Consider the following 26621-nt stretch of genomic DNA (forward strand, 5'->3'; position numbering starts at 1 on the left):
GGGTTGCCGTGAAGAACTTCCAGCTGCTGTGTATGTGATATGACGGTAGATTTCTCAAATGAAACGGTAAATGCTAATGAAGTGACTCTCAGAGCAGCTGGAGATGACATTCGTGTTCATATCATCATATAGTGAGACGGCAGAAGCTGAAAACACCGCGAGCATCATCTGCGCTTTAGTATGTGTGTAGTAAACAAAAAAGTGCGCCACACCATCCGCCATTCATTCATTGCGGAAATCATGGCGCCTTATGCGTGATATCAAATGCTTCCACAGATTTATAGTATTACTATAGCATTTCACCTGAGCATTGCGAATTGCGCGTATGGCCATGATAAGTGCTGAATGAATGACAGGATTTCTGTTGTAACGTCGCGCAAGGTAAATAAGGGTGACATCTAGTGGAGAAGACTAATGATAAGATTCACGTTAATCAGATCTTGTTTTAAATGTGTGCTGAAATAAATACTGGAAAAGATCGATTCGCGGCTTTTGAGAATCGATATCGAATCGATGTCATTTAAAAAAAACGATTAATCGGAAAATCTTTTTTTTTTTTGCCCAGCCCTAATAATAATAATATCAGACTTTAAATGCAAAATATTTAAAGTGTACCTGAAGTATACTTGCAATAGTTCCAAGTTAGCACAATAAAATATACTAAGTATATCTTTAATTTTTAATTTTTAAACTTCAGCACTACTTCTGCACAATTAAAGTGCATTAAGTACAAAATTAGTTGTTCCAATTTAGCAGACTTTAAGAAATCCGGTTAGAAAATATATATATATTTTTTTTTCCTTTGTGATTTTGAAATGTTCAGACGACAGCATTGTCCAAAAAAAAAAATCCCTGTTCACACCGATCCATGAAAATGACTAAAAAAGCTGTTCTGTGCATGCCAGGCCAGTAGTTAGCAATGTCACTTTGTAAAGAAAGATTTACGTGCCTGCACACATACTTTCAGACTGAACAAGTAATACACATGCACATTTCGCAATTTCACATTTTTGTAGTTTACACAGAGATGATAATGGTATCGTTTTCAAATACTTGCACTTTGAAACCCGTTTTCAAAAGTTTGCTTTTTCAGGCCCCCAAAATGCTGTTGTTGTGTAATTGAAAGGCCAAAATGCATTCAATAAAAAATAAAAAAAATCAGTTTTTAGTTGAAAATTGAGTTGTGTTAATTCCCCCTTTGTTAACTATAATAACCCTGGTTCAAGTCTGGCTGTGCTGCTCCTGAACATTTTCCCGCTCATTCTTCTCTGTAACTTCTTGTAATTTTCCATTTTTTGACTAAAAAGAGAGGCAAATGTCACGCTCTTTCCCAAAAATATCAAGCTGTAGGTTGGAAACAAAACTAATAGGAGTTAGTTTTATCAAAACACTAAAACCAAATCTTAATGTTGACTACACTTTTCAAAAAGTGTCTCTCTGAACAGATCACCTAGTGTTTTGCTGAGCTTTAGTGAGTCTTGCAGTTGGGTCCAGCTGCCATATATCACGCTTGAATTCGAGAGCCTCTACCTGTCTCCTCTCCACCTCTTATCTCATTCTGAGGAGTGACATCAGTGCCATTGCTTGTTACCCACTAACAAGACCCTTCACAACCTTCATTTACATCCCCACTCATCCACTAGCTAGAAGTACTTTAAATCACCATCGCTTCATGCCCCGTTTCTGGCAATATCCATGACGTCCCTCGCCAAGCACAGGGCCTACCTCATCTTGATCTGCTTGTTTTGGACAACAAATCTCGCACACTCTGGCTTTGTCTCTCGTCTCACACTTCCCACGGTGGCGTGTCTGCAGGTTTTAATTAAACTTCCACAGCTGGCAAGGACACATCAGATCCTATCTCATCAGTCCAGCCTCTCGACCCCCACAGAGCCCCGTAGGACGCATCAGCCTGGCTGACTTGCTGCGGAGATGCCCAGAGCTTCGCCGCTGTGATTCCATACCAGCTCTGGAACGAACGGCCATACCGATAAAGAGCCTTGACTGCTCTCTCCCTTGATATGAAGCTAAATGTTTGATGGATGGCATTTGCCGTAAAGAGATGGAGCTCTTATGTCTCTGAAAGTTTGTCTTAATTGCAGCAGAGAGAGGACACACTGCAGTAATGGTATAATGGTGGAGCTGGACTGGACTCTCGAGTGGGGCTAATCAGATTCTCTTCACTGTGCTTCTCCTGATTGTTTCACAGATCTGAGCCGGGCCTCTGTAGTTCTCAGGGTGTGTACCAACAGAATTAGGATCACTGTGACACTACGTAGCTTGTGACTACATTACCATCCATTACTGAAGCTGGCCTGTGATTTTCCATTTACCTTGCTCAATCTCACTCTTGGAGATCTAATTTCCTGCTGAGTTTAGTTTCAACTCGATCAAACACACCTGATGTCAAGGTCGGGGGCTTATCGAGGCCCTCGGGTTCATTTGAAAATTACAGTCAGGTGTGTTGCCGAATGAGTCCACAGTGCGGATGAAATTCACTCTGCTGATTTGGAGGTGTGTCTGAAAACTTTCAAAGCAAGGTTGAAAAAGTCCTCATACACATGATTAAAGTTTGGGAAAATTCTATATTTAATACATTAATATCTTGCTGTTGTTACAACAAATCTGGGATATCAGGGCATATATGCAGATGGATCAAAGTCTGGAGAACACGTGTCAGCTGTATTAATCATTAATCATCATAAAAGTGCAAATTTCTCGTCAGAGGTCAGTGTTTACTGCTGAAGCTAATGCTATCATTTTAGCATTAGACCATATAAAGACTACTTACTAGAAAGACTTCCTAATAATAACAGTTTAAAATTCATGTCTTTTTTGAATTGTTGGAACTGGAAACACGAAACATTATTATCTATTTGTACTGGGTACTTGGACATTGTGAAAATGCAGGAAAACCCAGTACTTTCCACAGATGTTAAAATGTGTTTCATACCACCCCCAGATCCCTAAACTACCATAGTGTCTTATGTCTTCATTAAAATTGTAAATTGAATGGGATAAACGTATGAAATGAAGCCTACTGTGGGTAAAAGTCATGTCCTTATTTCCAATAAACACTGGGATTAGATCTTATGTACACGATGCTGAACAGGACATTCCAGAATCACACACAGGTTGTTAATATCCACCGCAATGTTTCTTATGTGAGAGCCCAGTATCTCTTAAACATATTTTATTAAATTTTTCTTGGGAAATTATATTAAATTAAATTCAAAGAAATTTTTAACAGAGTCAAATAGGGCTGTGCAAATAATCGAATGCAATTATCATGCGCATCTCGTCAGAAAAGCCGGTTCTGTGATTAGTAGTAAATCTCCATCACGTGCTTTCAGATGGAGACAAGCTATGCAATATCGCGTTCATAATCGCAGACGATTCATCTCCGATAATGAACGCGATATTGCATAGCTTGTCAGTGAACTACGGCTCTGTGTAGTAAATGCTGCTCCATCTGAAAGCATGTGATGGAGATTTACTACTAATCACAGAACCGGATTTACTGACGAGATGCGCATGATAATCGCATTCGATTATTTGCACAGCCCTAGAGTCAACCCTGAATCCATTTTAGAGTATATGATTTATAGGTTTTTAAATAGTTTTTTTTTTTTTTTTTACTTGTTACTCCCAATGAAAATATCCAAGGAAGCTGGAATTGCATTAAAACACCAACCAACCAACCCAATATACTGATATGTATATAAATATAGAAAAACTCCAGCATTGTTGACAGCAGTGTTACAACCTTGGCTTGCCTTCGTTTCACAGATATTGGCTATTATTCAGGGTTATTTGCCTCTCATTTGCATAAAGTTTTAGCATTTCACAACTTTTTGATGCTCTCACATTGCCAATCCCACAGTTCTCTGTGCATGGAGAATGAATTGGAAAGACTTGCTCTGCCAGAGGGATATAACTAAACTCTGCAGGCAGGTAGATCTTCACAAGCACTTCTAAGTTGGATAATAAGAAAACATTTTTCAAGTTTATTTATGCAGCACTTCTCAAAATGCATGTTACTCCAAGTTTGTCTCATAGAAAATATCACTGCATGACATATGGCTTCATATTCACTAAAGTGTAACCTTAACAAGGAGGAAGATATGACTGCAGGTCTGCAATGTTGTTCTCATGTTCCCCAGGTGCCATGGTAATTAATTAGGGTGAAGTCAAAGGAACGCTATCAGCGGTTTCTTTTTTTTTTTTTTTTACTTTTTAACTTGGAAAGGTGAGGTGACTCTCTGTCCAATTAATGGTCTAATTGAGTGCAGAGTCTCAATAGGAGGCATTAGATTACATTAGATCAGACTAATGACCTACAGCCTTTTTTTCCCACACAGAGACAGTTTGTACCAAAGTACCCTTAGGTGCTGCCTCTCCTGCTGGTTAAAGTAGTTAAAGTTAACTGTAATTTAGCACTCTTTTTAAATAAATGGTATGTTAAAAAAATAATTGTATCTTTTACAAATATAAAAAACAATGACACTTAAAATGATATGATTAGAATTTTATAGCTGATACCATACAATTACTAGTTGATTTAGTTTTGTTTTTTTTGCGGAAGGAAATACAGAAACATAAAGAATAGATGAAAAAAAATAAACAGATATGCTTGAAAATATAAGTGAATAGATAAAAGGAATAAGCAAAATAAATCATATGAGCAATGTAATAATGTGATTCATGTTAATTAATTAGGGTCTTTATGTTAAATAAATGACAAAATATACACTACCATTCAAAAGTTTGGAGTCTGTAAATTTTTTAAATATTTTTGAATAAAGTCTTATGTCCTTTGAGGCCATAAGATTTTTATTTGGCCAAAAATAAAGTAAAACATTATGACGAGAATACATATTTAAACAATATGAGACAATATATATTTTAAAATTTAATTTATTCCTGCAATGGCAGAGAATAATTTTCAGCAGCCATAAGTGAAGTCTTCAGGATTAAACAATCCTTCAGAAATCATTCTGATATGCTGACTTGGTGCTCAAAAAATAAATCTTCATACTATCACAGTTGAAAAACAGTTGTGCTTCTTAATATTTTCGTAAAAACCATGATACAAATAATACATAAATAATATAAAGTAGTCCTATACTTTTTGTCAAGTCTAGCAAGACAGTGTTTTTGGTCAGGTTCTCATAGCCTGGATGCAGAATTTGGGGTTGATTGTAGAGATTTTCAAAATGTATTATATTCTAAGTTGTAACATGAAAAGGAATTTATAATTTGACATTCAACTCATGTCAGCTTATGCTAACATCTTCTGTTTCTCTGTAGTGTCATGAATGCATTTTAATTAAGCTTTAGTAAGTTATTACTCGTTTCTCATAACTTGCACAAACAAGTGATCAGTGTGTTCAGAGAATTAGCATCATCAAAAACAATAGATCATAGTGTCAGAAAGGACTAGTATCGACAATGATACATGAAAAATGTCACAAATTTTATTGCACTATTGGTAAGTATAAGTACTGGGGTGGCAGTGGTGGCTTGCTGGGTAGCATTGTCAACTCACAGCAAGAAGGTCCTGGGTTTGAGCCGCAAGAGGCCTTTATTTATGGAGCTTGCACACTCTCAGAAAAAAAGGTACAAAAGCTTTTGCTGGGGCTGTACCTTTTCAAAAGGTACACCTTTGGACCTAAGGGGTCCATATTGGTACTTTAAAGGTACATATTAGTACCTAAAAAGTACTGAAAAGTTAACACCCCAGTGTTAGTGTGGATTTCTTCCACATCATAGGTAAATTGGACACATAAAAGAAAAATCAGTTTTGAGAATAGATTGATGGATGGAAGTGTAAGTACTGCAAAAAAGATAGAAGCTAAATGAGTAAACCTACTTTTAAGGCACATATGTTGACTAACTTTTGTCCCAAAGCAGCTGTCAGTCCAAATGAATTGGGATAATACACTTTATTTAAAAATGGTGTTTGTTCTCATATCCCTTTTTGGTTCATTTCAAGTACAATGGATTATTCAGAATGTCTCTTTTCTATTCAAATGCACTCCAGAAAACTTTCCAATAATTATGCCCTCGAAAAGACAGGCTAGAAATAGGCCTACGTCCTTTTCTTTGTGTGTGTGTGTGTGTGTGTGTGTGTGTTTTTTTTTGTATGATTATTGACTACTGCAGTTCATGCTGCAAACTGATGCCTGTATCCAAGCAGATCCAAGTGAGGTTCAAGATGTTTTTTTTCCACTGCCTCTCCTGCCATCGGCTAGCCTTCTGAGAATGGTCTTTTATGGTGTGTTTAACTTTACAGTATCTGGTCTCAATTGTGTCCTCTTCTACAGAGTGCACCACCTGTTCTATAATCTCCTCCGCAGCCTAGAAGGCACTACACACACCAACGGTACTGAATTCTCAGCGGGTCGCTCACACACATGCACAGTTGCTCTCCTGTACACGCTTCCATCTCTGGGGCTTTTTTGTTGGCCTGCTTCTTTGTCCAGCATTCAGTCTCATTCAGTATTTCTCTCTCTTTCTCCTTTAATAAGTCAGGAGATGTAGAGGAAGCCTGGCAGAGTGCTCAGGGAAGCACAGTCCCGCTGGTCCCTCTCCGTCCCCTCCTTTTTCAGAGGGGATGGCACGGCTTGATGCCGGCATCCAGGCTTGTGTTCCACAGCTAAGTGAAATTTAATGAGCGGGGACATCCACTTTATGAGCAGAAATCTGGACTGGGAGTGAGGGCTCCAGGGGCGTACAATATAGAAGAAATGGAAAGTGGCTCTTTGACTCAATGTTCTCTGGCACACTCCCTGAGGATGAACGGAGTGGGAATATACGGCACCTTCAATTAGAGTTTCAAAATGTAACAGTACTGCTCCTGTAATGACGTCTGAGTGTGCACATAAGGTTTTGAAGATGTAGTTGAAAGATGTAGCTTATTACCTGAGCATAGTTTTCAAAAAACTTTGCACTAGTAATTCTTTTGTAATTCTTTTTAAAAGCTAGGGATAGCAACTATATTGGCTGATATCTCTCGAGTGATCTAAGAAGGATCATGTCATTCCAAACCTGTGTGATTTACCTGTAGTTTCTTCTGCAGAACATTAAAGATGACATTTTATCCCAAGCTTATTGGAAAAGCGTGCCTGTGGCAACATTTCTGCAAAACACTATGTTGCTTCTTGCATGTTTTGGGATGATTCCAAAGTGAAATGTCCGTTAGAACCCTGTTCGGTTTTATTCAGTACAGATGAACGTGAATCTGACAAAATTTTATTACATTGCCAGCATTCAGTCTCATTCAGTATTTCTCACTCTTTCTCCTTTAATAAGTCAGGAGATGTAGAGGAAGCCTGGCAGAGTGCTCAGGGAAGCACAGTCCCGCTGGTCCCTCTCCATCCCCTCCTTTTTCAGAGGGGATGGCACGGCTTGATGCCGGCATCCAGGCTTGTGTTCCACAGCTAAGTGAAATTTAATGAGCGGGGACATCCACTTTATGAGCAGAAATCTGGACTGGGAGTGAGGGCTCCAGGGGCGTACAATATAGAAGAAATGGAAAGTGGCTCTTTGACTCAATGTTCTCTGGCACACTCCCTGAGGATGAACGGAGTGGGAATATACGGCACCTTCAATTAGAGTTTCAAAATGTAACAGTACTGCTCCTGTAATGACGTCTGAGTGTGCACATAAGGTTTTGAAGATGTAGTTGAAAGATGTAGCTTATTACCTGAGCATAGTTTTCAAAAAACTTTGCACTAGTAATTCTTTTGTAATTCTTTTTAAAAGCTAGGGATAGCAACTATATTGGCTGATATCTCTCGAGTGATCTAAGAAGGATCATGTCATTCCAAACCTGTGTGATTTACCTGTAGTTTCTTCTGCAGAACATTAAAGATGACATTTTATCCCAAGCTTATTGGAAAAGCGTGCCTGTGGCAACATTTCTGCAAAACACTATGTTGCTTCTTGCATGTTTTGGGATGATTCCAAAGTGAAATGTCCGTTAGAACCCTGTTCGGTTTTATTCAGTACAGATGAACGTGAATCTGACAAAATTTTATTACATTGATTGTTATATGTTTTGCATCAGTGCAGAAATAAAATTTTTGGTTAGTGGTGCTAAAAATGCTCTAGAAATAAAACACATTTGCTGAAGCAACTCTGCCTTTTTAGCTTGCTTCTACAAGTCTTTAAGCTCTTTTTTTGGGACTTGTGTTTCACGGGACTGTAACCAGAGCACTCATGTACCAGTGAGCTACCTAGCAAGTTTACTATGTCAAAAAAGCCATACAGATGGAGCTGACAAACATCAAAATGTATTAATTTACACATCATGCACTATATTAAAAGCACACAATATTGTGCAAGGAACCACACAAAAATGTATAATCTGCCTCTGCGATAATCTGTGTGAAAAGTTGGTGTTTTACTGTCAATCGTGTTCATTTCAGCTGGAACCTGTAGTGAATTTTATGTATAGGTATGTTTTTGGAGTACCTTTTTTTGTTTGTTTTTTTTGTATATAGGTATGTCTTTCCAATTAATTTTTTCAATACATAATGCTTGAATTGTTTCTGTCCAAAAATGAAAGTCAACATTGGACCCCACTGACTCACTTTATGGACAAAAACATAATATTGTTTTCACATTTAAACTTTTTTATTATTATTATTAATGTCATATTTGTGTTCATAAATGTTCGGAACTATATGAGTGTGAATAAATAATGCCCCGCAAATTCAAGGTTTTCTGCACAATGCTTGCTTTGTTGCACATAATAAAATTCATAAGCACTCGCAACCTCAAGCTCTCCCAAGTGCATCAAATTTGGAAAATTATTGCGCTTTCATTGCTGCTCTGGACCCGTGCACAAAGCAGTTTAATTGTTTAAAAAAACAAGAATGAGAGATCTATTTGCATTCAGCAAAAATAAATAAATAAATAAATAAATACAATAAAATAAAATAAAAATGGGCGCATAGAGAATAATAACAGCATTTTATTAGCTTGGATGGCACAAAGGCTTACAAAAGTCTACAGCACCTGGCAGCTTGCATATTCGGTTCAGGCGCGTGGTTTACTCAAACAACGCTGGTGTAATTGCTTTCTGCTCACTGTCATCACAAAAGAATTGTTTCACACGGCAAATCTTGCTGCTCTGAATGAAAAACTATGATGTTGCTTGAAAATGTCTCCCGTGGAGCACAAGCTATTGGTCTATTGTGTTCCCCTCTATTTGTTTATATCATCAGTTCTAGGTGTCTCAGTACTGAATCCCAGAGCTTGTGTGTACGAGTGTGTGTGCTTTGTATGTGTGCGGCACCCCATTCCTCTATATCTGCTCTTTTCTAAAACATTACTGATAATTGCATTTTGACTTCATTATGGGACGACCAGCAAGAGCCCAAATTGGATCTGTTTATCTGACGCCCAGCAGTGTGGAAAGATTCCATTTAGGAAAAAAATGAGGTTTTCTGGAGCCATTTTTTTTATAGGGGAGTGGTTCCCAGCATGAGAGCTTTGACATGGCAGGGGAGGACAAAAAGGAGAAATTACTTCATGTAAAAGGGCCAAGCAGAAACAAACAAATCTTGGAAAGGAAGAAACTAAATGAAAAGAATGTGCTTCACAGTAAAAGAAAAGACTCGAGGCAGATAACGTGAATTTAAACAAACTAGTCGCTGACACCACAGTGACTTTCCCTCTCTCCCTTTTTTCTTTCCTCTGCCTCTTTCTCATCTCTTTCGATTATGGGAGGTAATAGAGGCTGAGGTGCTTTCAAAGGCCGTTCTGTGCCATATAGCCATTGATGGCATTTTGACAGAGACCGCTCCTGGAATGTGAATGTGTTTGAGACTCATACGAGACGAGAGGATGCTGCCACACAATAGGCCCACTGCCAGGATCAGAATCATGAGGAGAAGCCTCAGCGTCCCTGCGGAGAGACGCAGTGTGTGCGGAGAGATGGCAGGCAGAAAAGGGAAGGACAGCCAGACTCAACCTTTATTAGTGTGATGACCTTCTCGTCAAAGCCAAAATGTCAAAAGATAACACCATCGGACGTAGCTTCTTTGTACAAATGAACAATGAACTTTGGGTGTATATTTGTACTACACAGGTTGCTGATGCTGTATTGTTTGGACAACATCAAGTTGCCTAAGCAAAGTGGACCAGACTGTACCCATTGATTGTAAATGGAATGATCCTTTACAGTAAATGGGTAAAGTCTGGTCCACTTTGCTTATAGGACAGTTCAATAAAAAATAAAAATTGTCATCATTTATTCACGTTCAAATCATTCCAAACCTAACTGACTTCCATTCTTCTGTGGAACTCAAAAGACTGCTGTTTTCGATATATAATGTCATATAATCAGTTCAGTCCAAAACTACATTGGCCATCATTAACTTTCATTGTGTGGACAATTAAACATTTTTCAAAACATCTTCTTTTGTTTTCCAGAAGAAAGCAAATCTTGCAGGTTTTTGGAATGACATGAGGGTGTATAAATTATGACAGAATTTTCATTTTGTAAGAGCTATCCTATTTCCTATCTCAGGAAAAGTCAGTCTTAAGACATGCAAAGTGACGAGGCACAATTATTGTATTTTTTGTACCATTTAGAAACTAGCTCAATAATAGGCCTGCATGGGAAAACCCATTTAAATAATTGCACAGCAGTGTTGGTCTGCCAACGGTTGTACTGGGGGGGAAAAGAATAACAAGAAATTAGCACAAGGATGCAAAAACTTTGTAATCACTCTGAAAATAATAAGAACTTCAAAAGTTCTTTAGCAAGCATTACCGTCACTATTCTTTATTTACTTTAAGTACCGATGCTACAATGGCACTACTCACTGCACTGCCATTTACAGACATGGATGAGCATGATCATCTCTGAGTTTTATGTAAAGTTACACTGACAGTAGTGAGTTTTAGAGAGTGTTCAACACAATAATTAATTCCCTTACCTGTCCAACAAAAAAAGAAGCAACTGGGATATCACTACTTTCCACCTTGTGTATGCCATACATATTTTTACATTAGTTTTTGGCTTTGTCAGTCATACTGTCTTCTGGCTTCAGACCTTTTCTACTTCTTCTTTCGTTGTATTCATGGTAAGTGTGTTCCATTTTCTAATTTTGCTCTTCACATCACCAAACAACACAACATTACTAGCAAATACAGAGGCGGCAGCTGAGTGTATGAAAATGTCATATTCATCTCATTTAAATGTACACCATTCAGATGACTCTTCACAAAAACACAAAAATTGATTTACGTGTAAAACTTTTTCTTCAAAGAAAACTCATTCAAAGATTTAATGCCACTAACATTGTAAATGTTTATATTCTCCTCAAATGTGCTCATTATGAACCTGTACCTTGTATGACTCCAGAAAGGTGTGTAAAGCCAGCCAATCAGATTTGAGCTGGTGATTTCATTTTGTGTGCTATATATGTCAGGCATTTCGTGGACTGTCTGTGGGAGTCTATTTGTGACCCTGGACCACAAAACCAGTCTTAAGTCGCTGCTGTATATTTGTAGCAATAGCCAAAAATACATTGTATGGGTCAAAATTATTGATTTTTCTTTTATGCCAAAAATCATATTAAGTAAAGCTCATGTTCCATGAAGATATTTTGTAAATTTCCTACTGTAAATATATTCAAACTTAATTTTTGATTAGTAATATGCATTGCTAAGAACTTCATCTGGACAACTTTAAAGGCGATATTCTCAATATTGAGATTTATTTTGCACCTTCAGATTCCCGATATTCAAATGGTTGTATCTCGGCCAAATATTGTCCTATCTTAACAAACCATACATCAATGGAAAGCTTAGTTATTCAGCTTCCAGGATCACATATGTGAATAGTCAATGCAGCATCATGATGAAACACTCTATAAGTTAGTTCAACTTTACCTAGAGCTAACTGAGGTCAAAAATGGTTTGTCATACATTCGGTTTCTACGTTTTAGGCTTGGACAGACAGCGGGTTATTAGAGAGAGTGTCGTGGGTAGAACAAAGGCTGATCTTCCTCAGCATTCTGGTCAGCTCAGAACACCTGAGTGGCTCATTAGAGTGCTTAAAGTTCTGGTTCCACACTCTGCATTTCAGCTCAGGAAGATTCTGCCCACTCCGCATTAGATCTGCATGTGACTTTCCTGCACAAGTTGAGGACAAACTTGCTCTGCAGTTCATAAATCGAGGACAGACTGAAGCAGGGTGTGGAATTAAAACCCACCATCAGCCAAATGCTGTTACTTTGTGTAGTGGGGGGTAATTTTGCTCATCTACCACCCTTGGTGGCGGGCAGCATGTAAGACACCGTACTGACATTTGACAAGAAATCCTGTTGCTTAGATGCAAAGACGTGCTTGAAAAAAACAAATTTGATTGTGTTTTGATGAACAGATGAAACACAGGCTGTCAATGTGCAAGTCTGATTGGCTTTTTTTTTTAATGTTCAGTGACACTCTGTTGCTCATGCATGCAGCACGAACACTGAACAAATGCATGTGAGGGGTTCTCATTTTTTTTCTTTGTTTGTGAGATCTCAATAGAAATTGGAATATTGTTTTTCTTTTTTCTTTTCTTTTATTTATTTAAATTAATTAATTTAATGTATTTATTATTTTTTAATAAATACATTTATATTCATATGTGTTAACAAATATTAATTAATAATAATAATAATGATAATAATAATAAATTATTATTATTATAAATACATACATACTGTCTAATTCCAAATATTGTTGCTTTTAGGTAACTTTAAGGTCAATCACATTTCCTTTTTTTTTTTAATTGTATTTATTTATTTATTTATTCCTTTCTTGGGACAAAGTCTGATTAACTCAAAGCAAAGTTGCACTGATGTTTGCATGGACTTGTTATGCATTTGGGTAGGATAATATGGAAGAGAGAGACTAGATTGAATGACACAAATACTGTATGCTAGTAACTTTAGTAACTCTTCATCTGTCATGTGCTGATATCCATAACAGAGGTCAACGATATGAAATGACATTATAAAGGTCCAGCAGGAACACCATTTTGGCATGGAGAAAGCTCCAGCTGTCATTAAATAGAAATGTGAATTGCATTTAGACATCAATAAAAGATGAGGGTGATATTCGGTGATGTCATTCATAGCCGGTGATGTCATTTTAAACTAATGACCAACCTTTTAACATAATTTGTTTGTGCGGGTAAGTTTCACATTTGTCTTGCTCTTGGGCCAAGGCCTGACAGTTTATTTGTTTAGTTTGTGATGCTGTTTATGAACAATATGAAAAGTATTCAGTGCAAATTTGTTAATTTAAGTTAGATATCTCTATGTAGGTTTTTGTGAGTGTATACAGATGTTTCTGTGTGCAGCTATCAGTTGAGACTGACTTTCTCTCCGCCTAATGGAGACTCAGGAGTTTGGAGAGTCATACACTATCTCAGTGAAACAGAGCCACCAAGGGCACTAAGTATTTCTGATCTCTCTCTCTCTCTCTCTTTCTCTCTCTCTGTGTGTCATCAATACCTTTTTCCTAGTTTGCAAGACAAAGTAAGTTTCATTTTGCCATAAAAACTGAACAATGCCTTTGTTGTTCTGCATACAGGACAATATTGCAACAATTTTGGCAGGTATTCGCCCACCATTCTCAGTTTCCCTTGTGTTAAGATTGACAGGATGGGCATACCTCCAAAACAATACACAAAATGTATGTCACCAACCATTCAAGCCAAGGCTTCCTTAGAGGAGCTTCACACCATAGCAGTGCCGACACATCTTCCTCTAGTTTTAAGTGGGTTTATGGCGATTGCATACACAAAGTTGAGCTTGGCCTCCTCTCTTGCTCTTTGAAATCGACAGCGCACCGTCTCTCCTAGAGTGTCTCTCTCCTCCATTGTTTTTCTCTTCCTCCATCTCTCTCTCTCTTGTTTGTCAGAGTGCTGGAGCAGCAGTACTTGCGTTGTCTCTGGGCGGTTGGCTTCTTTGTGAGTGCTGGCAGCAGGGCCCGTGCTGGGGTAATGAGGACGGATGCCCGCGCGTGGGAAGAGCCGGCTGCTTTGTAGTGCCTCACCGCACAATGCGAAGGTTCTTGGAAGCGGTCGAGGCGCGGCACCGCAACACAGCAAATAGATCCCCACGCCAAAAGAACGTCAGTTTTAGGTGAGACAGTTTGTCTCTGAATTAAGCTCTAATGAGATCACTTCTTGTGTTCGCAGCCGGTGTCTCTAAAAGGGAGGGTGTGCCTTCAAATTTGTCTTGGAGGAAAGTGACACCACCTGGCAGTGCTAGAGGTGCTGCATGGGTAATGTTTTGTGCTCTTTAATAATGTTTAACTCGCATGTAATGTATTATCATAATGTCCAGTGACATGACTGAATCCATACCATTTCGAGCGCAAAGCTAACAAACCCACAGCGAGGGCACTGTGACATCCCGGAAATCCTTGGGAACATCCCAGGGAAATTGATTCTGTTGTCACAGTGTGACAGTAAACAGACCATAGGGTTTTTATGCTCTTGATTCAAGTGAGTTTAAAACATACAATAAAGAAGACTGCATTAATAAGAATCTAAACTGACCCAACCTATTCTTCCAGCCCTGTTCCAACTGCCACTATTGTTCATTTCCGAACTCTGCGAGACAGATTCAGCTAATATGTGTGAGCAGACAAAACAGGTTCCCATTTCCCATGGTCTGAGTGGTATAACAGTGCTCATCAATCTCAAAATGATTGAGATGACCACTCAAATCAAAGAAGGTGGACTTTACATTTCACAGAACCCTAACATAATTTTCAGTGATACACTTCAGTTTTAACAGCGAAAGATAAGTTGCAAGTAGCTAAACATTTAATATCTGACAACAAATTTAAAATTGTTAAACAGTCAACAGTAATAGTGATGCATGCTACTTGACTTGAGTCAAATTTCACCATTTTGAATTTGTATTTGAAAATAAACTGTAGGCTATCATTTACATGATTCATCGAAGTAATAACTGAATGTGACGAGACAAGAAACATTAACAAGTGTTATTTTCAACATATTAAGCACACAATTAAGAGCAAATGGGTGCATATTTTAAATATGCACACATGTTCCTCAGTGTCAAGTTAGACAGCATATTGAATTTAACACTGATAAAATCAAGGCTGTGATGGATAGACTTGCAGTTTTTTCAATGGCACACACTGTACAAAGGTCCTAGATCGTATAATTTTCACAACTTTCAAAACTGCTATTTTTTGTTGCAACATTTCATCCGCTGTACAATCATATTTTTAAACAACAGTTCAGCCCATTGATCACAATGTGCGTCTGTCTCTGCACAGCTTCATTTTCATTTCTGTCAAAAATTAAATATGGCACTACCCTGACTAACACCTGTTTATTCTTTAGCGTTTACCCAAACGCATTTATCATTCTACCACCCTTATATTGTTCCAAAACTGTATGCGTTTTTGTCTTTTGTGGAACATAAAAGAAGATATTTTAAGAAAAGTCTGTTTTCTTTCTATACAGTGAATATGGTCACCAAAACTGCAAGGTTTCCAACATCCTTCAAAATAATCTTCTATGTTCCACAGAAGAAAGAAATGCATGCAGGTGATTGAGTGACAGAACTGTCCCTTTATGAGAAATGAAAAGTTTAGATAGTTTTAAATATAGCAGAATAAAGTACTACATGTAATAGGTAATATGCAGTAGTGTATAATGCCCAGTGGTGTTTTTAGAATAAACCGGATTGCAAATTCAATTCTCTGCGTTACATTTTGCCCGCTGAGGCTTGCCAATAATGACAGTTTCAGCAAGGCATTTACATGCTTAGACCTTCTGGCTTGAATGCAGCAGGAATGTCAAATATGAATCTTTCAGCACCTGATTAATGAATATCGATCTTTGGAAACGGTGTCAGTGATGAAATATCAATAAAATAACACCGCGTATCCGATGCGATCAGTTTTGGTTTCCTGAGGCACAGAGCCGCGACACCGGAGCGCATAACATGAGCGCATATATTTTTGGGAGGAGAATTGCCGTGAGGGGCGCGCAGGAGGAGCCCTGATTCAAATCAGCTCAGTGACTATTACACACTATGAGCTCACCTCACCAACCTAACGCTCGCTCATTCTCCCGCCGCGTCTCTGTGCCGCTCGCTGTGGCGCATCTCTCCGTAGAACCATCAGCGCTCTGCTCCAGCACAGCCGCCTGACTGACAAACACAACGACGCGAATACGACACAGGAATTCAAAATTCGCGCCGTTGAGGAAAACGCGCTCTTGCCCGGCAGAACTCTTGTTACGGCACAATGACTGAGTGACAGTGAGAGAGAGTGGACGCTGTGCTCGCAGTATGGAGAAAAGGAAAGGTAAGATATTCTCATGTGTCAGGAGACTCTAACTGTGTCAATATTAGATCCATTTACGGCTCACTGACACAGAGAGTTTGACTTTCAGCGGCATTTTCTTCTTTTCCCGAGGAGAGACATTTACTGTAAGTTCAGTGATAAATGCAGACGCGTCTGCCGATAAGGATGCGCGCGCGAGCCTTAAAAAATTATGCATTCGGACACTATGCAGTATGGCATCATTTTTGGTTTCGTAATAATTATGCTGAGATAACTTATGTAGACATACACATGGGAAGAAGAAGAGGTTTAATTGGGTTTATTCACACAAGCGTCTGGGACTGATAAAGGAAATGTGTTAATCTGCACGACAGCTTCAACATCTCCGTGAATTATTTAGTAGTTATTTTGTGAGCGCGCATATGTACAGCAATGAATTAGACAACAAAATAATTTTTAGCTCACCAAGAAATGACTCAAGTTAAATATTACTCATTATAATCAAATTACCGTTCACCTTGATTAAGCATTAGTGTCGCGAGAATAATCCACAGTAAATTGCCAGTGTAGACTGACATTGTACATCTGGTAAATGTAATTATTGTTGTCTGATGAGTCTGAGATGTATGATAGGGCTCATTTATTCGTCGAGTTTTGATTATGTCAGGAGACACACCCATATGTAATGTTTGACTTGTGGCATCCTGATTGCAATCAAAGTTTGCATCTGTGATACTGTAATTATCAGGATATCTCAGGCAGCTTAGTAATTGACATTTTTGGAGCTTGTATTTTCTTACTGCATTATTTTTGTTTGTCAAGATGAAACTCACCATTATAGCATCACCAACTAAACATTTGTGCCTTAGACGTCGTGCTGCCATATTTCATGATTTATGGAAAGTCATAGAGCCATTACCTCTGTGGCCCCTCATTTTCCTTCCTCTCTTCCCTGGCCTACATTTCAACATCCAGGCTTTGAGACAAGGGAACACTCCCTCTCCCGTCACTGTTGTCCGGCAGTCTCAGTCTTCCAGGGACACACTCATCTCTCTCATCCTCTACTCATCCTTGACTCCCTCGCTCCTGCCCATACTTTGAGTATCATCACTGGTGCTGTCGAAGAGGAAGTGCGTGAGAAATGGTGCCCATTTTCCACACACACTACTCCAGCCGAATGGCCTGTGTCTCAAAGGCCCACTCCATCATTACTAATGAACAGGAGTTTAGTCTGGACTAAGTTTAGTCCGTCTGCCGTGGTTTCTCCTTTCACGCTTTGTTGTATAAGTTTTAGTTTTGGTTCTCGTTGAGAAATTTCAATGATAGGATCGTATGATTGGAAAGCCAATGCATCTGAACTTGCTGTTTTGATGTAGCATTGCTATAACCGGAGGCAGTCTGGAAATGCTTTTTGAATAAGTAGGTCATAAGGAATTAGTGTTTGCTGTTAAATCCCGAGTCTTTTCTTCAAGTTAATTACAGCTATGTGCTTTTCCTCTTTCAGTCTCTGTTGAATGTATGGAGCTTTATATGCAGAATAAAGACGGATGGTTTTGTAGCACTTATCATTGTCATGCTAATGTACAGCATTCTAACAATCATTTTAATTACGTGTCTTATAGAGTGAGATTTTTTTCATCTGGAAAGTAAAACATGACTCATTACAATATTAATATTTATAAAGCCATTTTTATTTAGACTTCAATGCACACTGTTTTCAGAGCAGTTTTTTCTTGTTCACACTTCAGTGTTCCCCAGACAGCAATAGAATGTGTTTTGCTGTGCTTAAAGACTTAATTCTGTTGTGTACTTGTCCATCTACTGACCCATTGCCAAGCCCATATTTAAATAAACGTTTCCATCAGTCCTACCGTAGTAAATGTTGCCATCCTCCATTTTCTCAAACAGGCTTCTTCTCTTTTCTCATGTAAGTCTATGGAGCATCTGTGCGTTTGGCTTGTTTTAATGCAGTTTTATGGATGTTGTCCAAAAATATGGTAAAATGTTGCCGCCAGGTCACTTATAATAGTGAAACACGGTACCCAGAGAGGATGCATGTTTTTTCTTCTTTAAAAAAATCTTCAGAGGTTCATGCTGTGGATTAGTGGATTAAACTATGTATGGCATTAGAAAAACACCTACACACTGTTATATATATACATATACATATACACACATACCTACATGCACATATATATATATATATATATATATTGAAGTTGTTACAAAAGATTATTGGTTGAAGTTTGACAGGAAAACAATATTTCAGTCTTTTTTCTACTTCAAAATTTCACATTTAGTTCAGTTTCTTACTTGTCAGTTCTTTGTAATTATTTGTGAAATTTACTAGCAATGTCTGAATGAAATTTGTTTATTTTTTTCAATTCTAAGGTAAATTAATGTTACTAATTTAATGTCACTTCATAGTGTCGATTGTAACTGAAGAGTCGCAGTAGTGACAGTGCAATAGAAATGTTAGGAACAGAGATGTTTTCGCTTTTAATTGCTTTCAGTTGAAGCTTTTTACTTTTCATTTGACTGTAAGAAGTGTTTACCTTGATTCTAATCTGCATGTTTCTGTACAATTTAACAATTTATTTCAAAGAAATATGACAGATAAAAAACACTTTGAAGTGCTCAATTCATTCAAGCCTATGTAAGAATAAAAGCTAATCCATTTTATCCACTTTATGAACACATTTGCTGAAAATCACACTCTCCTGTTCATTCAGATCATTCATAGGATGTTGTATAAAAATTGTCTAAATTAGCAGCAGTAACTAAAGTGGGCAGATTAATAGCATAATGTGCTTCAGAAAAGCATGCTTTTAGAACTGAAACCATTTTTGCTTTGTTATTTTCAGTTTGTTTTGATTTTTTCTTTTTAAGTGCATGTGTGTGCTGTAATAGCTCCCTAGATGTACAGGAGTTGCATCACTCCCAGCACTGATACTCTATAGGGGGAGCTGTGCTGAACAACAGCCGCTGCTCTTCTCCTCGGGGTCTGATGATGCAAAGCATTGCCGAGTTTGCCTCAGTATAGCGTTCCTCATCCTTACCGGACTCGAGGGTTTGTCTGCTCAACGTGTCATCCGTCACAGACCCACTTTGTCCAGCCTGATACAGGGCCGACCACCCTGCCCACTTGCCCTCTCCTCACTAATGACCCAAGACAGCGATTCCCTTGGGCCCTTCTCATCGCCTCTGGACACTGACACAGACTGCTGTCACATGTGTCAGCTCTGACTGACATCTGCCTTCCAGCACTCGAACAACCCTGATCTCCATTAGATTAGGCACAGTTTATTTCAATAATTCATCACGTAGACAGCACTTGTTTCTCCAGTTATAGCAGCAGAAGTTCTGGTATTAAGTCAGTTGAGTGAGTCTCTGTCGTTGATGCTTGTGTGTGATATTTACACAATATGTTCCAAATGACAATATTCTGAGACAATTTTAGAGACAAATATTAATGAAGATGTTGCTGATAATCTCATTCTCCAAGGCTGCCGATTCATAAACTCATTACCACTGAGACCTGCTGTGCAAAACTCTGGGCAATATGGTGTGTCTGTGACCAAATCTAGTGCAGTAACTTCAAAGGCTTCAGTTAAAATTTGTAATCCCTATTTATGGATTAGAAGTGCCTCACCATCTGCGATTCTCAGAAAATAAACTGCTCAAGAGGAAAAAACAACACGTCCTTGTTAACATTTGAGACAATGTGAGAGAGCGGACTAATAAATCGCATTTTGTTATGCCAGTGATTCAGACAGACAGACAGAAAGTAGGAAAAATGGCGCGAGCTGATTGGAACGCGCCAAGTGTTGTCATGCGGAGAGGCGTGTTCTCATTGGATGAAACTCATCCCTCTTTGATCCCTAGCAAGGCTGCGGAGTTCTTAAGATTCGAGACATGGGAAGGCGCATCGGTGGGAGGATGTTGTATGGAGGAGAGGGGAGGAAGCTTTAGAGAAAGAAGGAAAAAATGGAGGAGAGGGGGTGAAAAAAAGTAGGGCACTTTTGTTCTGTTCATGACACCAGTTAATAATATCGTCTGTTCGTTGTAGCAGACGTCAAAGGCAGCTGCAGTCGGTGGGTTGGTGCAGTGAGTAATTAATGCCCTCGTAGAAGAGCCAAAAGCTGATGACAGAAGAGAAGTCCTAAGTGCTGCTTTGTGTTATATGAGAGCAGACTCAGCAGTTCACAAGCAGACTCTCTTTTATGATAAACCCATCCAGATTGAATGATAAGTACTGATATTACCATGTATCTTAATACTGTAGCTTGCAAAATATAATCAGAGAAACATACTTGAAAGCTTTGCTTGGACTACAAGAAAGAAGCCTGCTTCTACCTTGGGATATCTGAGTTTCAGAATATCTAGTGATGGGCATTTTGAAGCATTTTACTAATTGAACTATAGGGATGCACAGTATATCGGCACTCATTTTGGTTATCGTTTGGTTATTTTTGGCTGACATTTAGATATTTTTTATTTATTTATTTATTTTTTACATTTAGATAACCTTTACAGTCATCTAAAGCTCACTTAAAATTAATCTTTAAAAAATGTTGCTAATTTAAGTACACTTTCTACAAATGTAATATTTTGCAATTTATTTAGACACTCTAATATAGAATTTTAAAATTGGTCATAACATTCCAGCTATACAGCTATTACATAGCCGTCTCCTCCAGTCATTTTAGAATGGATTTCAAAGACTATAAATTATTATGGGGAGCGACATCTACTGACAAATACAGACTATACCAGCCAGACAGTGAAGGATGATTCACTGAATAATTCTGTTTTATAGGATTGACTTAGACTATAAATCAGCCAGTATCCTTACAATGTAAACATTTGTCTTACTAACATATACAATAATTTATTCATCAAAGTATTATACATAACATGCAATTTGATAATGTTTGTCATATGTGCATTTATAGTAAAATATGTACTTTGCCAAAGGAGGATGGGCTCCCCCAGCTGTTTTTCTTAAACGTTTTTTTCCTTGCCACAATCTCCTTTGGCTTTCTCAATACGGGCATTTAGGAATGGTTTTCTGTAAAGTTGCTTTGAAGCACTATGTATTGCGCTATACAAATGAACTTGATTTGACTCATCGTTCTTTCATGTTTGTGACTTGTCTCACTGAGAGACAAAAACCGCATGTGCTAGATGCAAAGCCCCAGTACTCAGCCAGTTTGATATGCTTGAAATCTGATTGACCTGCCTTCAGGTGAGCACCTCAAATAAACTGGTGAGCAACGATGAAACAGCCAATAAAAATGTGAGAGGAAAGAGTAAAAGAGGAAGATGGAGTAATGGCAAGAGGGAGCTAAACCAAAATCAAAGTGTGTTTTCCCAAAACGCTATCTCATCCATATTTTTAACGATCTTTTTTGATGATTAGTTCAAAAACAACAAGCTATGGTGTTTGTTGAATCCTGAATCATGGTTTTCACCAAAATATTAATCAGCACAACAGTCATAATAATTAGAAATGTTTCTTGAGCATGAAATCAGCATATTAGATTGATTTCTGCAGGATCATGTGAAAGTGAAGACTGGAGTAAAATTCAGCTCTGCCATTACAGGAATAAATACAATTTTAAAATACAATCACATAAAAAAGGTTATTTTACATTGTAATAATATTTCACAATATTACTGTTTTACTGTATTGTGATCAAATAAATGCAGCCTTGGACAGCATAAGAGACTTAAAAAAAAAAAAAAAAGCAGAAACCAAACAAGAAATTAGTCTTGAAATGTGTGCAATGTCAGGAGCACGCCTATGATGCCTTAAAATATTGCCTCCGTAGGCAGCTCTCTAGGTTTTGGAACAGAGCCATAATGTCATATTCCATGTGCCCCCAAACTGTTGCGCTTTTCCCAAAAATAGCGAGCCCATCCCATGCAGCAAACTTCCCCCAGGGCCTTTAAAAAGAAAGGGTCAAATCTCAGTGACACCAGTGATCACATTATTGCCAAATATGGCATCCTGTTAGAGTGCATTAGATCTCGTAAGAAGCGAAGAACCGTCGGAGATGCGGCTTGGTGGGTCATGCGTGAGCAGTGACATATTGCGCAGGGTTAATGTGAATATACAGGCAACCTGAGTTCGAATCCGGCTTCTGCCTATCATTTCCAGTTTGTACTTCACCTCTTTTATCACTGAAATAAAAGCAAAGATCAGAAAGAGTTGGACTTGACTTGGCATTGGCTGTCTTTGTGTTGACATTTTGAATAATTTTTTGTCTTTATTACTCAGTTTAAGATGTTTGTCCATTAGAGTATTCAAGGACTTGTAGGATTTGATGGGAGTGCAGTTTGATTGTTACTGATACGGATGTCGATTGGTCATTGAAGTCTCCAGGGTTTTCGCAATGTCAAGGTTACCATACAAACGAGCCATTTCAACAGCACCTCCACTGGTATTGTTCAAGGCTGAGATTTATTACACAGAAAACAGAGTCTGGGCAGTCAAGAGCTCTACCGCATCCCACAACACTGAAATGGAGACTCAATGTAAGCAAACAGACTGAGAGAGAGACAAGGAAACACACAGATGGGCCGAGACAGACGGTGAGATGGAAAGGTAGCTCCCACACCTGTTTTTTACCAAGCTAGAAAAGAAAGGAGAAATCCTCACATACACCTGCACAGCTCTTGATATTTTCCTGCATGTGTTTGGCATAAGCAGTTCATTTTTCCCTAGATATTCTTCAAGTTTAACGACTCCATAATTACCCCCACACACAACTTCACAAAGCGATCCAGGAGGCTGAAGCACCGCGCTGCTTTGAACTTATCGCTTACAGGTGTTATCAAGGGAACGTACTGCGGCCCACTCTATTTCTCTCCGATTTATCTGCAAACCATAGATGCCCAGTCACCATGGGAACTACTGCACTTCTAAAGAGGTTACCCAAAAATGATTCAGTCCAGCTGAAATCCCAGCCGACTGTGATTCTCCAGCTGAGCAGTGTGTGCTTGCTACTACTAACATTCAGACAGCCAGTCTTAGAGATTTTGAGAGGACTCACAGCGTGTTATCTTCTGCGTTACTCCTTCTGTATTTCAACGCATATAGTTTTGATGTGGTGCTCAATCACTGTCTTTATGTACGCTCAAGGCCAAATATGCTCTTCACTATCATTACCGTTAGCTTCTTCCACCTGCATTTCCACTCGTTCTTTATAGCTCTCCTATATAAAACAATCAGAAATGAGATCTTTTTAATAGAGCATCTCAACTGATTTGCCTAGACAGCAATGAGATTAAAAAGAGCAAATAAATGAGTCTTTTTCTCATATTTTTCACCTGAGAAAAAGCCTATTAATTAATTAGGGATGTATAAAACTACATATTTTCAAAATCGACTAGGGCCTAGTCATTGAGTTTTCTGAATGTTTAAGCAACAAGTCAGTCTCAAAAGGATAGTTCGCCTAAAAAGAAAAAAAAAAGTTCTAAACTTGTATGAGTTTCTTTCATCTTTGGAACACATGATACAAAACCCATTCTTAAAATTCAGAAAATCTCCTTTCATTACTTATGGCTCTAACATGTGTTGCAATTAACATTTTATTTTGTAAGATGAATTTGTTTTAAATATTCTGACAAGAAGGAATACTTTCACACCAATATCAAATAAATAAATAATTATGTAAGCATCCAAAAGCATCCATTTTTTGGAGCTCTGTGTTAGTATGTTAGCACTGTGTGTGTTTGAAGCCTCATAGGATGTTTAGATAGGGTCTGATGTTTTATTCTCTGTCTTCGAAGTCTTATATATAATAATGAAAATAAAATATCCCTTTTAGTATTCATTTTATCCATTATCAAAATAATAGTTAGTTGCAGCCCTACAAGCTGTGAATTGATGGCTGTAGCGGTGGTGCTTTAAAAGGGATGAATTTAGAGACACAACTTCTCAGAGAGGGGCCTTGCCATGTTGAGAGTACTGCACACTGAAGCACAGCATGCTAAAATCTACTCCAAGAAGTTGTCTCCAAAATTCCCTTTAAAGCACCACTGCTACAAAAAATATTCAAGCTAAATATTCTGTCTCTACTAGTAATTTCACAGTTGTCTCCTCTAGAGTTTCATAACATATGAAATAACATAACATATCTTAACAACTGTTTAGTTTTATCAAGACACCATCTGCAATCAAACATATGAGATTCCAATATGAGCTCAAACATTTCTCAAATTCTCCCAAGACCAAGATCAGATTTTTTTAGCTCTACACATTATATGAAACGTAAAGGAGAACTCAAATAAGTCTTTTGAGCTATGAAACAGCAACATCTGACAAATGCATCTTCCTCCATAACTCTATTACATTGCAAGTTATTATGTGTTCTTCTCTGCAAATTTGGAACTGCGTTTAAAGTCTGAAAGCAAAATGGCATTACTGAGGTCATTTAACCTGACCAATTAAAGCACAACAATGTGTTTCAACATGTTAGAGTTGACATGAGTTGATTATTGTAGTTATTTTGAAAATCTGAAGGCATTGATTGTGTTCCATGAGAAAATCTTGGCCATAACATTTGTTTTGTTTGGCGGCCTCATGTGTCGCTCGGATGATGCGTGAATTATGATTCCCCCCATTTTGTGCTCACTGACCAACCCATTGTGAACACAGATGCTGCAGATCAAGACGAGAGAGAGAGCGTAACAGAGGAAAGGGATGAGCAGAAAGCAGAAAGAGAGAGGAAAATGGAGAATGAGTGAGAGGGCATGAAAGAGGGATTGTGCAGGAGTTGCACTGTTTGCCTGAGTGGATCAGTCCTGAAACAGAGCTAACCGCTGCACTCCAGCCTGAAGACCTGCCAACTCACACTCGCAGAGGACAGGAAAAGGCAACACGTTCGCCTGTGTGTGTGTGTGTGAGTGTGTGGTTTGCAGTTCTTGTTTGTGTGTGCTGTTGTCTCCTGGCCTGCCACAGGTGTCTGCGCTGTGTACACGGCAGATAAAGGAGAAAGGGCGAGTGTGGTGAGTGATAAATTGCGCTTGTTACGGTGTGATTTGTCACTCTTTTTCCCACAGTCTGACTGCGTCCTCTCCCGTCTTTCCACCTTTGATGGTGGACAATAAAGTGCCACTGCAGATTTTTTCTTTCTCATTCACTCATCTGAAAAAGGATGAGAAATCATAATCGCAGTGTGACTAGCTGTGTGTGTGCACATATTTGTGCGTGCTGTGCACAAATGTTTTCCCACAGAAATTGTGATTCATGACTTTAACACTTTAACACTGAGTTAACACTTGACATTTGTTTTTTTTTTGTTTTTTTTTTTGGTCTGCCTTTTTTCATTTAAAAATACTTAATGCCTTTTGCACAATCGCTTGAATATACCTCTTCTATGATAATATAATATAATATAATATCTTCATTAAAATTTATTTTGTGGGCATAAAGTGGGCAAAAATGTCAGGTTGATTTAACTGTTATGATATTACATAGTATCCTTTTAATAGAATTTAATAGAATTTGTGAATTATTTGAATTACTTTAATATTTTTGTGGGCATAAAGTCAATAATGTCAGGTTGAATTAACTGTTCTGAAATTGTGAAGAAAAAACTCTTTATTACAAGAATTAAATTCCTGAAAAGAAAACATTACTGTGTAGTTTGACATAATTGCTTGTTATTATTTCTTTAAAATTATTTTATTTTTATTAAGCCAGGATTTCCCAAATTAGGGTTTGTAGTAGATGAGAAGTATAATAATTTAACAATGTCAAATTAAATAATTTTGAAATAAAAACAAATCAAAATAAAGCACTAAAAAAAGATTAAATATTTGTTGACCTACATGTCATTTGACCATTAACTGAAATCAAAGAACCATGAACATGCAAATGTGTTTTTATATTATTAAAACAAAAAATTATTTAAAGGGGTCCTATTATGCTCTTTTACAAAGTCTTGATTTTGTTTTGGGGTGTACTAGAACAGGCTCTCATACTAGGTTGTTCGAAAAACACATTATTTTTCACATATTTTACATTATTACAATACCTCTCTCCTCAGTCTGGCATGAACAGCTCGAATAGTTCCTGTATCAAATGAAGGCCCGCCTTCTGAAATACGAAATGTGCTGTGATTGGTTGTGTGTGTGTGTGTGTGTGTGTTTTACATCCACAGCAGGGCTGGATGGTATCATAGACACAGAAAGAAGAATTGATTAAATTAGTCACTGTTAGGGATGTAACGATTAACCGCGAGCCGGTTGAAAATCGATTCAAATGT

At 38.0% G+C, this 26621-nt stretch overlaps 1 protein-coding gene across 5 annotated transcripts in view; it reads left to right on the plus strand.

Moving 5' to 3' along the window:
* tenm2b (teneurin transmembrane protein 2b) overlaps positions 1-26621 on the plus strand; it is a 269320-nt gene that overhangs the window by 146256 nt on the left and 96443 nt on the right. The window contains exon 1 of one of the 5 annotated variants that reach the window (XM_016467629.1): positions 16108-16365. The exons of the other annotated variants lie outside the window; for them this stretch is intronic. Within the exon in view, the coding sequence (XP_016323115.1) occupies positions 16350-16365 (16 nt within the window). The 5' untranslated portion in view covers positions 16108-16349. Of the gene's footprint in view, positions 1-16107; positions 16366-26621 lie in introns of those variants that run through there. 5 annotated transcript variants of the gene reach the window in all.

Source organism: Sinocyclocheilus anshuiensis, unplaced genomic scaffold (assembly GCF_001515605.1).
Source record: "Sinocyclocheilus anshuiensis isolate Anshui unplaced genomic scaffold, SAMN03320099.WGS_v1.1 scaffold700, whole genome shotgun sequence".
Taxonomy (NCBI): domain Eukaryota; kingdom Metazoa; phylum Chordata; class Actinopteri; order Cypriniformes; family Cyprinidae; genus Sinocyclocheilus; species Sinocyclocheilus anshuiensis.